Here is a 13,904-nt window from a genome sequence, read left to right on the forward strand (position 1 = left end):
ATTTCACTGCAAGATTTTGCCAAGACAATGTGCTGGGTCAACAATGGTCAGCCACAGCTTGATTGATCTTAACTACTGGTCTAGTCATATCCTCATGCATCATCAAAAGTGAAATTCTAGTGTATTTTCAGCATATGATAAAGCTTACTGTAGAGATCTATCCTCCTAACCCAAAACCAAACATAAATTCCACCACAATAAATTGAATACTTTAAAAGGAACAAGTCTAGAATCCCCCCCCTTTTTTTTATTTTCTTGGCAAAAGAATATATGATTATATCAACAAAAAAGGAAGCTCATCCCCTTACCAATAACTCGATATACTGAGATGAAGACCAGAGTCAACAAAATAAAAGCTGTATTCCAAGTCCAGATATCTGGATTTACAGCTGAAATTCCCAGGAACATGAAGATAATAGTTTCTGCTCCGCTGGCCATCATTTTCATGGTATATCTTACAGTTGTAGAAGACTGTTCAGATATGTTAGCCTTGACATACTTCTGACAGCAGATGCCACAGAAAGTTATCCTAGGGGAAAAAAAAAAAGAAAAAAAAAAAGAAACAAATGTTCAGAAAATAGTTGTTGCAACATTCAATAGTATTTCTAAAACCCTACCATTAATTCCTAAGGAGCCACTGTTGAGACTAATCTAGGTAAAATGCGTATCTTGAACTATCACCCTCAGGTGATGCCAAGAGGTCTGAAGACTGAATTTCACTACATCATAACAGACCTTAATTCTCTTCAGAGTGACACAGTTTTACATGGAAAATTTTAAACCTTGCTTACTTTAGACATTATCTTAAACTAATGATCTGCTTTTGCAGCAAGATTTTCTGATCTTGAGTATACTCACTGTAGCATCTACAATATGACAAGCAAAACTGAGAAGAAAGGTGCCAAGAATCAATGGATTCTAAAAGACGCAAGTCCACAGAGGTACTCAAGCTAAACCAAGCAAGATTTAAGCAAACCTTAACAGGACAGTCAAGACAGTGAGAGAAGCAAATAATGGACATTCACATAATGCTTTAGAAAAATATGGTTTTAATTACAAATTATAGAGAAAGATGTCAATCCAAATGGACAACTTGTAGTTATTGAAGTATTATTAATCTCAAAAAGGAAAGATTCTATTCTGTATTTTGCACAGGAAACTCTCATGTTGCACAGCAGATACTGGAAAACTTGCATTCCTTTTCAATCCTAAATGACAATATTCACAAACTACAATCTACTGCAGTGTGAAGATAGTAATATTCAGCACAATATTCATGAGTGTCATATTCCATAGCTGTCCTATATAATTTAGGTCTTCCTTTTCAGTGCTTTTAAAAATGATTCTCTCTTTCCAACCCCTTCAGAAGCAGTAATTAAAAGAGACTTACGCAAGGATAGCAGAAAGAGAAAGCATCTCTGCCGTGAGGTAGGACAGGTAGGAAATGATAAACACAAATCCAGGTTCAATGATTCTCACGTGCTTGGTGAAACGACTGACCAATGAGAGCAGGAATGCAAAGAAAATGCCAACCAGTGTCCCACCCAGGCTCACCACAAAGAATGACACTGAAAGGCAAAACCAAACACAGGTTAAACAGTAGAAACATAACAGTTTGAACTAGTTCTATTTTATGGTTAGCACATCAGAGAAAATTTTGGAGGACACACCAATTATTTCTAAAAGGAATTGCCTTACAGCGCTTCCTATGTGAACGAAGATTCTGTAATAAAAACAAGGTTACTGTTAAGCCTTACCATTTTAGGCTTATCCAAAACTCACTACATTCCTTTGAACATTTTTTCCCCCATGTTCTGTAAATAAGTGCTTTTCCAAAAGCACGTTATAGAATATGCCATAGTCATTGATAAAACATTGATTCATAAGATAATGTAGTATTGCATCATGCTTGGAATGAGAGTGAGCAAATATTTTATAATCACTGGCAAACATTGCTTGATGTCAATCAGTGATAAGGAGTGAGAATACCCAAATGCAATCTCAATTCTCCAGGCATGGAATGAGAGCATAGGGTGAAACTAAGAACATATTATAAAATAGAAAGAAAATATGTACAGCCATCAAGTTTGGTGTTCTTAACAAGTGACCTGCACATCTATTGAGCCTCCTCAGAAAAAAATATCTAATTAAGTTCCCAAATATTCAGGAATACTCATTTATTCCCTTAGGGCATTCATCTATGTCACAGGAATGTGGGAATATGACTGACAAGGGAAAGGGCTGAAAAATAACTTTTACTGATGGTACAATAATAACATTTTGTTTAAAAGTCTGCATATGTACATCAATGATTTGATACGGAATTCAATTCTACGCACCTATGCCTTTCACACATTCAGTCCCCGTCACATTCTCTGCACCTATTGTAACAAAAGATTCAAACACATTGTACAGCACCTGAAAAGAAAAGTAGGCTAACTTAATATTTGCTCCTGAATTAACCATATTTCAATAATGTCATTATGGGTTCCAACATTTTGAATTCCGAAATGATGTGTGACAGAGGGAAATTCTGTGTGGAGAGCAAAGATTCTGGAGATTTTTTTAATTTTTCAAAATAGAAAAAAAAGCAGTGATACAAGAAAAAACAAATTTCAAACCCCCACAACTTCCCATTTCTTAGCTCGATATTACTCCATCTATAAGAAGTGCTGTTAGATCTAGATGGGTTTTCTAAACTACTTCTCATTCTAAAATCCAATTATTTAGCAGATTTAATCAATCACCTTTATAAAATAAGATAATAAGATATAATAATTATCTTAATCAGAAACTTTTTAAAATGTCCCATATTTCTCTGGAATTGGTTCTTTGTTAGATATCTGTTTGATAAACATCTGATTGAAGTAAAAGAATGGGAACAAGCATAAGCACTTTGAAGAGTATTCTCTTTCTGTTTATATATCTGAGGTATGCATACAAATTATGAACATAATGGAAATACACAGAAAAGATTATGTGCATTAAAATCAACAGCAAAGAAAGGCTTAAAATCCCTTTTAATCCCATTCAGTATGTCATGAAATCCAAATGAAACACATACACCTGAAACTTCATTTTAAATGTTTTCCATGCTCTTCCAACCCAGGACTATGTATTTTTATGTGACCTATGGGGTCCAACTAGCTTTCATGCTCAAGCACTTAATCTTTGCAATAGTGTTTGTAAGCAAGACAGAGAAAATCATCAGCTACTGTCCACTAGCCCATGAGTAGATACACACAGGTGATACAGTGTTTCATTTAAGGTGAAAATGAACTTCAGAAGAAACCCCCTAGAATTCGGATGACCTGGGGATATGTAATTTATTTACCACAGTTACAGCATCGTTCAGAAGTGATTCTCCAAAAACAATGATGAATAGAACTTCATTGACATGGACTTCTTCAAACACTGCCAGAACAGCTACAGGATCCACAGCGGCAATTAAACTGCCAAACAGAAGGAAGTCCAGCAGTCCAGTATTCAAGTGGCCTTCAAAAACAAAGCCAAGTATAAGCAGAGTTAGCTCTGTACTATCTATAGTAATGACATACTGTGATATTACAAATAATGCAAAAATCCTTGAAAATAGGGATCCTAAGGCATTGACTAGAAAGCATGTCACAGAAACTACTTAACGAGTTCTGCAATGTGTCACCTTGTATCCTCCAAGGTTTTTTGGATCCAGAATTGGTCCATGTGGATCAAAGTTGATTCCGAGAACAACACAATCCTGTTCTTGTGGCAAGGCCCTTGAGATAAGTATTTCCAGATCCAAACTGTCTTTGTGTGGATTTGGTTTATCTAACTAAAGTAAATTATCATAATTGAGAAATGACAAGATGGTAAGATGAATATATCAGTACTCCTGAAGTAAATGTTCCAAAATATTTCATGCCACAGGCCAAATTCAACTCTTGGTTGGTAAGAGTTGTACAGTGTTGCTTAACTGCATTCAGTGCAGTTAAAAACCTCTGTGGCCTCCTTATTCAAGGAGATATTCATTAACAGGTGCAGTTAAGCCAGTTGTTCCCAAATTATGATTCATGAGGCCACTCTCTGCAAGGCCTTTAGATGAAGGAGTAAATGAACGTCAACATGTTTCTGTTGTAGCCCCTTAGAAATTTCAGCAATGATTCCAAAAGTTTTGGAACTACAAAACTCTGTTGGTAAAGTAACCCAGTATTTTTATTTATTTTTTTTAATCTTATTTTAATTATTAAGGTTATTTTGGTTAGTTATGCAAAGACTGAAACAAGCATTAACTTTCTTTTAAAAGTGACAAAAAAGGAAGAGCCACGAAGACTGCTTTACTTACCTTCCTAGACATCCTGCTAAATTGACCCTCTTCATGCAATGAGGAGTGCTATCCCAGTATCAATTCTAGGGAATTCTATTTTTAAAGCATAGAACAAGAACATCCCTTTTGTGTTCATTAATGTAATTGGATGGAGGGTTTTTAAGAGATGCTCAATCCCAAAAGTATTTGAGGAGCAAAGAAGGAATATGTTGAGAGCTCATTCACTAGAACACAGTGCAGAGGCCCATGCCCAAAATTAATAGGCATGATTTCTAAAGGTGAGGGAGAAATCCATCTGATTTAGTGATTTAGAAGCATAAGTTAGACAATGACAGTCAGTAGCTATAGCAAAAGGATCAATACTGCCTGTAAGGTACTTCCAGAACGACACGGCCACTCCTCCAGCAAGAACTCTTACAAAATAATTTTTCAAATCCAGAATGTTCAGTGCTTGAGGGGTAATTGAATATTCCAAATAGCTTTGATACAAACAATATGGGCATATTTACACTACAGAAGAACACTTACATGGGCAGCCAGAGATAGGAGTATAAAACAACAATGGCCAAAAATCTGGGGCAGCCGCAGAAGTACATGTTGTATAAGCTGCTGTCTGCCAATCAGGATGTCTACAGTTTTCCATATATACAGGTTTATAGGGACCTTGGTAAGGCTCTAAAATCAAAAATTCGTAGTTTGCACAGACACATAACTGCTTTATATTTTCAAAAAGTAATAATATTTTACACTCTTGAACATATTGGGGTGTGAATGAGGACTCAGTCTATCCATTTTAGTGTGAGAGAATTGTTGAAGCAGTGAGCTGAAGTCTGCCAAAAATTCTGAGAACAGCCTTGAACCTGAATCTAAGTAATGGTTCCATCAAATGTCCTTCTCTGCCATGCTTAAGGAAGAAACAAACTCATTGACAATAGCTATCTGATATCAGGGTACAATAGGATGTAAGCTTTTAAAATAAACTACCTCACTGAGATTGCTTATCTTTTTTTATATGTTACTGATTATGATCATTGGTACATTCTTTGAAGACTTGCAAAGCTAGTGAGCAAATATTTATGGAAAGGTTAGGACACCACAATAATTCCTACAAAGCAGTGTTGAGAGGCATCTAAATCAGTTTCTAAATCAGGCTTCTATTTAGACTAATAATCTAAATCAGTTTCTAAATCAGGCTTCTATTTAGACTAATAATGCAAGTTATTTCCAAGTGATACATGACCACTGCTTCTTCCAGCTCAAGAGTCTGGATTGACTAGGTGCCAGCAGTGACACCTGAGTGAGGTAAATCCACTGGACCCATTTTAAGACTTCTGCACATACTCAGCGTGTTGTTGCTGTGACCTAGATTGTACAGGAAAAAAAAACTTTCTAGGTATTAATCACAACCACAGTTATTCCACAGATAAGCACTGCATGTGTTCTTCAGCAGATGGTTAACACTTAGATGCAATCAGCCGGGAAGATTTTGGGTTAGGTACTTCTTATGCTGTGAAAAGAGACTAGTATGGCTGGGATATGGGTATAGTTAAGGTGCTGATTTTTTAGTTAATTTCTTATGAAAGAAGAATTTCTTTGTTATTATTGCCTTCTCTCTTTTTCTTCTGCAAATTGTAATATCTATAAGGATAATGAATGTGAACAAAGCGACTTTTATGTTTATGTAGTAAATTTGTGTAATCCAGTTTGGATTATCCAATCTCGTATTGATGGGCAATACTACAGGCCCATTCAATGGTTAGTGGACTATTACTTCAATGGAAGTAATTTGGTTTTAGTCAATTTTTGTAGTGGATATACATTCCTACATTTCAATGATACTACATTTAGCATTCAATCCAATCTTAGAAAAAGTGCGGTAGAAAGAAAAATACGCCATAGAACTTTAACCAGAGGCTGTTATGAACTCTTCTAGAAATTAACCCAGCATTCTCCTAACTTCAGCAAATAAGTAACAACAGGAAGGCTTTTCACTAAGCGTGGTACTCAGAACTTGCTGACATCTTGGAGGCCAGCACAATGTATTTAGTGGATTAGTAAGTATGTGTCAAGAAGATATTTTAAAGTCCTACTTAGCTTTGCTGGAGAGTGACATAGTTTGAATCAGGGACAGGCTTGTCTGGCCTTTTCCATATCTGAAATTAGAACTCTAGCAGATTATAATATGCCTTGGTGGTAAAGACAGGTCCCCACAGTACATCAATTAATGTTCATTATAAACATTTAAATTCACTAGGCATGTCAGTTTATTGTTTGCTTTTGTTAACATTCCTATTTTTAGCTTGTTGAGCTTTAGCTGTGACTTGTGGTATGGGCTGATTCTCCTGTTTAACTGTAAACTCTGTAAAGTTCCGGTGTATACCAACACTGAAAGATTTGCATAATGATAAAAAACATGTAGCCATTTAATCCATCTTTCACAGTTAGTTGAGAATTGCATATGGATTGGGAGGAGAGTAACAGATAAATGGAGTTTTACTTAAAATCATTTTTTTGGGGGAAAATACTTTCCCATTTCACATGTCATAAAGAGGTCAATGCTTGTCCTTTAATGTTTTGATAAACATATTTTAAAAGTAATTGTCATTTATTATATTTCCCAGAACGGGACGTTAATAAAATATTTTTGGTTGTATTTTTAAAATTGCTCCAAACAGCTTGGATATTTGAAGGAAGAAATCCTTGTCCTACCTGTCCAGTGTGTTGCAATAGTAGTATCCCTTTGTCATCTTTTTTGTTCCTGAAAACCTGTATTTAACTGTGAAATTGTGGGTGCAATATATTGTGTTCACAGGATGCAAGCACATAAAATGTCTTCCCTCCGTATAAAAGTCAATAGTGTCATCATCTGAGCTGTCATCTTTGTATCTTCTAAAGAAAAATACTTGCTTACAAAATGTGTTATAGTTGTGTGTTACAGGTAAATATCTAAAATGTAAGCTAAGTCTGTCATAGATGTCTGTATTACAAATGTCTGTAGTTATACAAAATGACTCTCATATGAACAAATCTGTGGTCTTCTTGTAGTTCCTCCAGAACTAAATTTTGCTGCTTCCCTGTGTTGGATAATGACAGCCAGCTTTCAGGCTGAAAATCTCTATTACGTTATCTTCTGCAATAATTGCTTAATAGTTTAATTCTTCATCACAAGAACGTCTCTGCAGCTTCTGACATTTGAGGCACTCTTGTTATCTGGACTTAAAAGGAAGTCTGTGGTAAATTGCTCTGAGTCGATTTTGAACCACTGTGGTTAGAGAACAGCCCCATGATTCACTGTTGAGCTTTTAATACAACACAACATAGCCTTCATGGGCTTGGATCCACACAGAGAGTCCAGGATCTCAGCACTGGTTGCCAAGAACAGATGGGCAGAGTGCACAGGCACAGCAGCACACTATATCTATACTGCTCTCAGCAGTACTCAGATGTGCCCTGTAAGTACTTTCTTGAAGTCGATAGTCTAACAGAATTTTGTCCTAGAAGGGCTCTTCACTACAGACAATAAAAACCATAGGTAGGATGCCTGTTTCAAAGCACATGCAATTCACATACAGTGTGAATCATTGTTCTTCAGGTGGAAGCGCACAGCACATGTGCATGCCACAACTGCTGAGGAGTTTAAAAATCGCTGTTCTGTTCTTCTAGCAGCCCAATACTCTTATATTTTAGCATAATTAAGACAGAGTGTGTCTTATGTGTGCTATTTGGCTCTGTAAGTCTTCAGTTATAATTTTCAGCCTCAGCCTCAGACAAAATAGAGATGTCATGCATACAGACTCACTCAACAACCATGGCTTGCTTAACATTAAAACTGATTGAAGGATGACAGTTTCATTTCACAGTAACTCTGAAGGTTTCTATCACAGCAGAAACAAACAAGCTTTTCAGAGTGTATTTTTGTCCAGATATCCATTAGTGGGATGAATCCTGAACTTTATCCTGAGAGTGTATGCACACATTTACAGCAGGGAAATATAAGAGACACAGTTTCATGTGTCCTTTGTGTTTGCTTCAGAGAAGATTTCTCAGATTGTTCTTAAATCTGGTGAAAAAAATACTACAGACTGCTCCCATTACAATTGTTTGTTTGGTTTGGTTTGTTTTTGTTTTTCCTGCTGAAAAGAGTTGTTAAGCTGTAAAGTATCACCCATCTAACATCTGGCATAGAGTAGCATTCACAACTGTGCCTTTGCAGATCAAACTTACCCATTATTCCTGTCTGATAGACGCCATAGAGCGACAAACCGGTTGTGGCAGCATTCCAGACTGTCCCAATGACAGCATACAGAAGGATAGAACCAAGATTTCCAAAAAACAGTCTATTTGGCATAAAGTATCCAGCATCCAAAACAATGGGGGGCAGCAGATAGAAGAAAAATACAGTTGGTGTAAGGGCAAAGGAGGCAATGTGATCTGCTGCCCATACAATGCCACCAAGGAAGAGACCAAGAACAATCAGAAGAGCACTCTCTGGAACCACCCGAGTGACTTTGTGGGACAACTGGAAAACTGTAAGGACAAAAGAAAACAGTTTGTCAGAATTGGAATGGAGACACACTTTGAGCAACAACTGTTGCTAGCCAGCAATTTTGACTTTACAGAAACATCCTGTTTCATTGTTAATAGACCCAAAAGCATGCATAGAATGCATAAGATACAGTGTCAGAACCCAGCCACTTATAAAATAAAATATAAAGGTTAATTTTCAGATTTTATCCAGCATATTTCAACTTACATGAAACCAATATTCCCTTACATTTGTTTCCTTTATTGAATTAACTTCCCCATTCAAGATCTGCTTAGGGAAAGGTGGTGTTCTGTGCAATGCAGTAAGTGCAAAACTGAAAACAAATGGTAGAAGTGCTGGAAATATGGTGCCAGAAGTACGATTTTATGGTTTATTTCTGTATGTAAAAATACACATCTAACTCACAACATTTGTCTTTAGAAATGATCAGTGTATTAGCAGTTAAATGGTATTATTCCTCAAATATTATTGGAGGATGACAGAAGAATGCTGAAAGAAGGACTAATTTCTAGACAACTCTTTTTAAATTTATGAAGAATATGACAATGTAGCCTGCAGAAGGAGCAGAACGGAGATGATATAACGGGAGTTCCCTTTTGTGCCTTTTCCTCAACATTTTTCTAGTAAGGATTTCAGTTAATTCAGAGGCTTTCTGGAGGAATGGGGGCTTTAGCGGTGCCTTCTTCATATATAGATATATTAATGGGAAACGGCTCTACAGCAGGTTATTTTCTTTTGTATAAAATGTCATAAAGTCTGTATCTTATAGTAGTAAGTTAAATCTGTTAATAAAGATGAAGAATACATGAAACCTATTATACAAAACTATGTAATTGTATGGTGTGGTTAGATGATTAAACTAGGTAATAACTAGAGGGGGAGAAAATTAGACAGTGCAATGTTTGAAAAGATGGCAAGGCCAAGAGAGGAAAAAATAACTATGCAGGATGGCAGAAACACAAGTAAAACTGCAAGTATGTGTGGCAACATATATTTCCAGTGCACTTGTTAAGTATCAGATTATAAAAGAAAAAAAAAAAAGTCAGAGAGAAGAACAGAAAGAATTTAGGTCTACAAAGAAAGATGGAACATGAATACAGAGGATGTGGCAAAGACATTTGACAAGGAAGCACAGATGTGCTAATTGACTTTGTTGGGATTTCTGCAAGCATTTCCTTCTGTTTATCTTAAATTTAAATGTGTCCCAGATGGTCTGAGCCCTGGAACTTTGTGATATTGACCCAATAATTGGGATTTTACTTATATAGCTTTGTGCTGAAAATGCTAATTTCACTTTAGGAATAAAATTCTACTAAAAACTACTAAGCTTCTGGTTTGAGCATCAGCCTAGAACTCTGTTGAAGCTTTTACAATATTGATGCAAGTTACCTCAAAACTAGTTTGCACAAGAAGACATCTTTAGGAATTCTAGCTTTTTAAGGTATAGTGGAAGAATCTTTCCTATGACTACGTAGCAATCTTACACCAGATTACTTTACTCAAAGACCATTGTTTTTCCTCTCAGACAAGTATTTGCCCTAGTCAAATATTGACTAGTTACCTTTTAGGGTGTTTTAAGAGCCCCATTCCTTAACTCTGTCTTCATTTAGGCTGTATCTACACAAGCAATGTTAGAGGCATCCCTGATAGGTCCTACTAGTTATATAACCTCCATGGCCTAATCAGAATAGAAAACACAAAAAGGAAAAATTATAATGACCTGCTCTATGTCAACAGTGAGCATGAACGTAGATGTTCCTAAGTGTTTGTAGACAAACCTTGAACACTAAGCCATGTTAGAACATAGCTTTGGAGTGGGATTAATACAACAGCAATCACACATGAAAGCAAACTGCTTTCAGTGAAGTTGGCTAAACTATGCTTGTTTTCTATATTGTGTGTCTTTCCCAGTTAGTTTCCTTCTCTTCCTTTGAGCTTCCATTAAAAAAAAAAAAGGAAGAAATTAAAGAAAGAAAACCAAACTAAGTGCTATTCCATATGCATAAATTGTAGCATTTAATTTCTCAAAAGTCTTTCCTACTGGTCATTCTTGATTCCTAGAATTTCCAGTCAGTGAATTATCAACTAATTTATCACTTCACAGAGTAGGGATTATCTCCTTATCCATGGAAATGAATGTTGCTGAGCTAGTCTTACTAACCCAAGTCTGTTTTACCTACTCTTTGTAGATAAGCCATGACTACAAGAAGTTAAAGTTCAGAATTTAAAATAAACCTGTGAAGACTTTTCGGAACTAGACATTTGGGGGGAAAAAAAAAACCTCCAACGTGCAGCTAAAAATTCATCTTCTGTAGAATTCTCATCTTTACAACCAAACCCAGTTTCTCTCAGTGAGTACTAGGAAGCCAACCTGCTTTTGGTTATTATCACTGTCTCCTAGAAGTCACATGTTCCCAAATAATCAGCTACACCATATCGCTCTAACTCCAACCAACTGATTATCTGTACTGGATTTTAATACTATCAGCAATAAATTCTTCTTCTCAGCTAGGTTACAAATGCAGCTGTGGACAGGAAAGTTATTGCATGAACAAGGAAAAAGACTCTAGAGAAGTTTATTCTCCTTTTTTTTTTTGTATTTGGCCTAAGCAAAATCCAAACACTCAACTGTATTTGTCTTAAAGGAAACGGAAAAATGCCACAGCTGATGGAATTTGATATAATAGCTCGAGACAAATTTAAAACTTAGATCAATGGTTGAGTTCATATTTGTATTTACAGTGACTGATATTTTTTTCCTGGCTAGATACATAAAATACATTCAATCAAGACTGTGCATTATGAGTAATTATTGCATTTATAGAAATTGATAGAGATAGATTAGTTCCAAATTCACTCCTCGATGTTTTTTTTTTTTACAATTTATTCGCCTGTAGTTATGTGCCAAATACACTCTGAATGTTTTACAAACTTGAATAATGATAGTACCTTCATTTCATAAAGTTTGACTTTACTTGCTTAGGAGGGATCCAGAAATAGTCCCACAAAATGAATTATATCTCCATGACAAAATAGAAGCTCTAATTACATCTAAATATCTAGAATGACAAAGTATTCCACCTAACTAAGGAGTGAAATACAATGTAGCAATAATGGTCAAGGAGTTTAGTTTGATTCTGTTATGAAAGAAATTGCAAATATCAGGAAGGATAACATGCAGTGCTGCTCAGATAAATTACTCTGTGAGAGACCCGGAGATGAAATCAAGTCTATTTTCACTGCTGTTAATAATGAAAAATACATGCGTGCATTTTAATAAGAAAAGGGAAAGAGCGAAAAAATAAAAGATTTTAGACAGTCCATTGCATAAAAGAAATAACAGCAAAAAGGGCAATCTTTTAATCTATAAATTTTAACATTTATCATTTAGAATTCATCTACATAAGTCTCAGCACAGCATTAGCAAAAAAGATTAAACATATCCCTTCCATCGAGTATCTTGAAATCTGGCTTAAAAGTGAAATGGCTACTGGGCAAACTGTGTTTAAATTCAAGCTGAGTATCCCTGAATTAGAAGCTTTCTACAAAGTTAAGAAACAACAGTATAAAATGTCAGTAAAATTTTTTGACACTTCCTTAGAGATCCAAGAAAAATGGCTGTGACATTTAACATATCCAGTGAGAAAGACAAAACAAATCAGCAATCTATGATTTAATGAGGGGAGCAGCTTTTTTTTTGACTCCAAGAAAGAAATATACTTTCAGAAGTAAGTTATTTTTTATCACCTTTTTAAAGTGCAGTAACTTAAATACTTTAGGGGAATTTATAGCATTCAACGAACTTGGCAGCTTTCTAAGGCCAAAGAATTACAAAAATAGCAAGATGAAGATTTCCAAACTCTTTTTTTCAGACTTAAAATTTCTACAGTTCCCATGAAAGCACAGATATGAATCTGGAAACATTTCTCAGCTCTGCCTATCACTGCTCCCCTACAGGTGTGGGGCCAGGAGGGTGGTGCCAGACTCTTTTCAGTGGTGCTCAATGACAGCACACAGAGTGATGGCCCTAAACTGAAATACAATAAGTTTCACCTCAACATGAGAAAGAACTTCTGTACATTTAGGATGACAGAGCACTGGAATAGGCTGCCCAGGGAGGTCATGGAGTCTCCCTCTCTGGAGACATTCAAAACCTGCCTGGACACGTTCCTGTGTAACCAGCTCTAGGTGGCCCTGCCTTCGCTGTGGGGGTTGAACTAGAGGATCTCCAAAGGCCCCTTCCAACTGTAATGATCCTGTGATTCTTTGACTCTGTCTACCATATACATGTTTGCTAGTGGGTCAAACAAGCAATAATAGTATGCTATTAGTCTATTTTTCAGGTTTGACTTTGTATTTTCACTCATAAAGATGAAGTTGTCATATTAAATCTAGCCATGAGTGTTTCTAATTTGAGATCCAAGACTTGATTCTCTGTAACTGGTGCAAACCCTCGCCGTTGACTAAAGTGAGAGCAAAACACTACAAATTTCATCATGGTTTTTACACAGATGTAAATAATAATACCTCCAAGGCAGTATATAATCAGGTTCCTGTAATGGCACAACATAGAAGCTACTTAAGTAGAGGATTTGTGGAATTAATTTCCAAGAATACTCTGCCCAAAGGGAAACCCTTCTTCTAAATGTCGCCTAACAGTTGGACTCCGACTGACAGACATGAAGTCTGTGTTTCTTATCTACCTATTTATGTTCTCCTTAGCACTTAGGAAGTGAATAGCTGGGCAGGAGAACAGGCCAAAAGCCTCTGGGAAGTCCTGGTGTATTCCTATTATGTTGGTCTACCTGACTAAGGAATGACCACACTGTCTATAAAATGGAGCACGGATTTTCAAGAAGTGATTATTTTCCTTCCACCATTCCTAAAAAGTATGCATCACTGGTCACACTCTTCATTCATACCTCCACACATTACTTGCAGCTAGTTAGTAATATAGCTCAGACTAAGCAGCTGAATCTCCCATATCAAGAAAGCAGCAGTGCTGTAGAAATGCTTGATACAGCCTATACAAGTCCCTGCGCAGAGGTTGTAATA

The 13,904-nt window shown here is 36.2% G+C and overlaps 1 protein-coding gene across 3 annotated transcripts in view; it reads right to left on the reverse strand.

Moving 5' to 3' along the window:
* Window positions 1-13,904, reverse strand: part of SLC9A3 (solute carrier family 9 member A3) — a 53,787-nt gene that overhangs the window by 20,465 nt on the left and 19,418 nt on the right. For all 3 annotated transcript variants that reach the window (XM_061346310.1, XM_061346312.1, XM_061346311.1), the window contains exons 2-6: window positions 8,528-8,830; window positions 3,335-3,495; window positions 2,340-2,418; window positions 1,391-1,568; window positions 309-529 (exon numbers count right to left, since the gene is read on the reverse strand). In XM_061346310.1, the coding sequence (XP_061202294.1) occupies window positions 309-529; window positions 1,391-1,568; window positions 2,340-2,418; window positions 3,335-3,495; window positions 8,528-8,830 (942 nt within the window). The remainder of the gene's footprint in view (window positions 1-308; window positions 530-1,390; window positions 1,569-2,339; window positions 2,419-3,334; window positions 3,496-8,527; window positions 8,831-13,904) is intronic.

This window comes from Neopsephotus bourkii, unplaced genomic scaffold (genome assembly GCF_033783945.1).
Source record: "Neopsephotus bourkii isolate Nb327-2 ecotype Australia unplaced genomic scaffold, CSIRO-AGI_Nbou_v1 NB_272, whole genome shotgun sequence".
NCBI lineage: Eukaryota > Metazoa > Chordata > Aves > Psittaciformes > Psittacidae > Neopsephotus > Neopsephotus bourkii.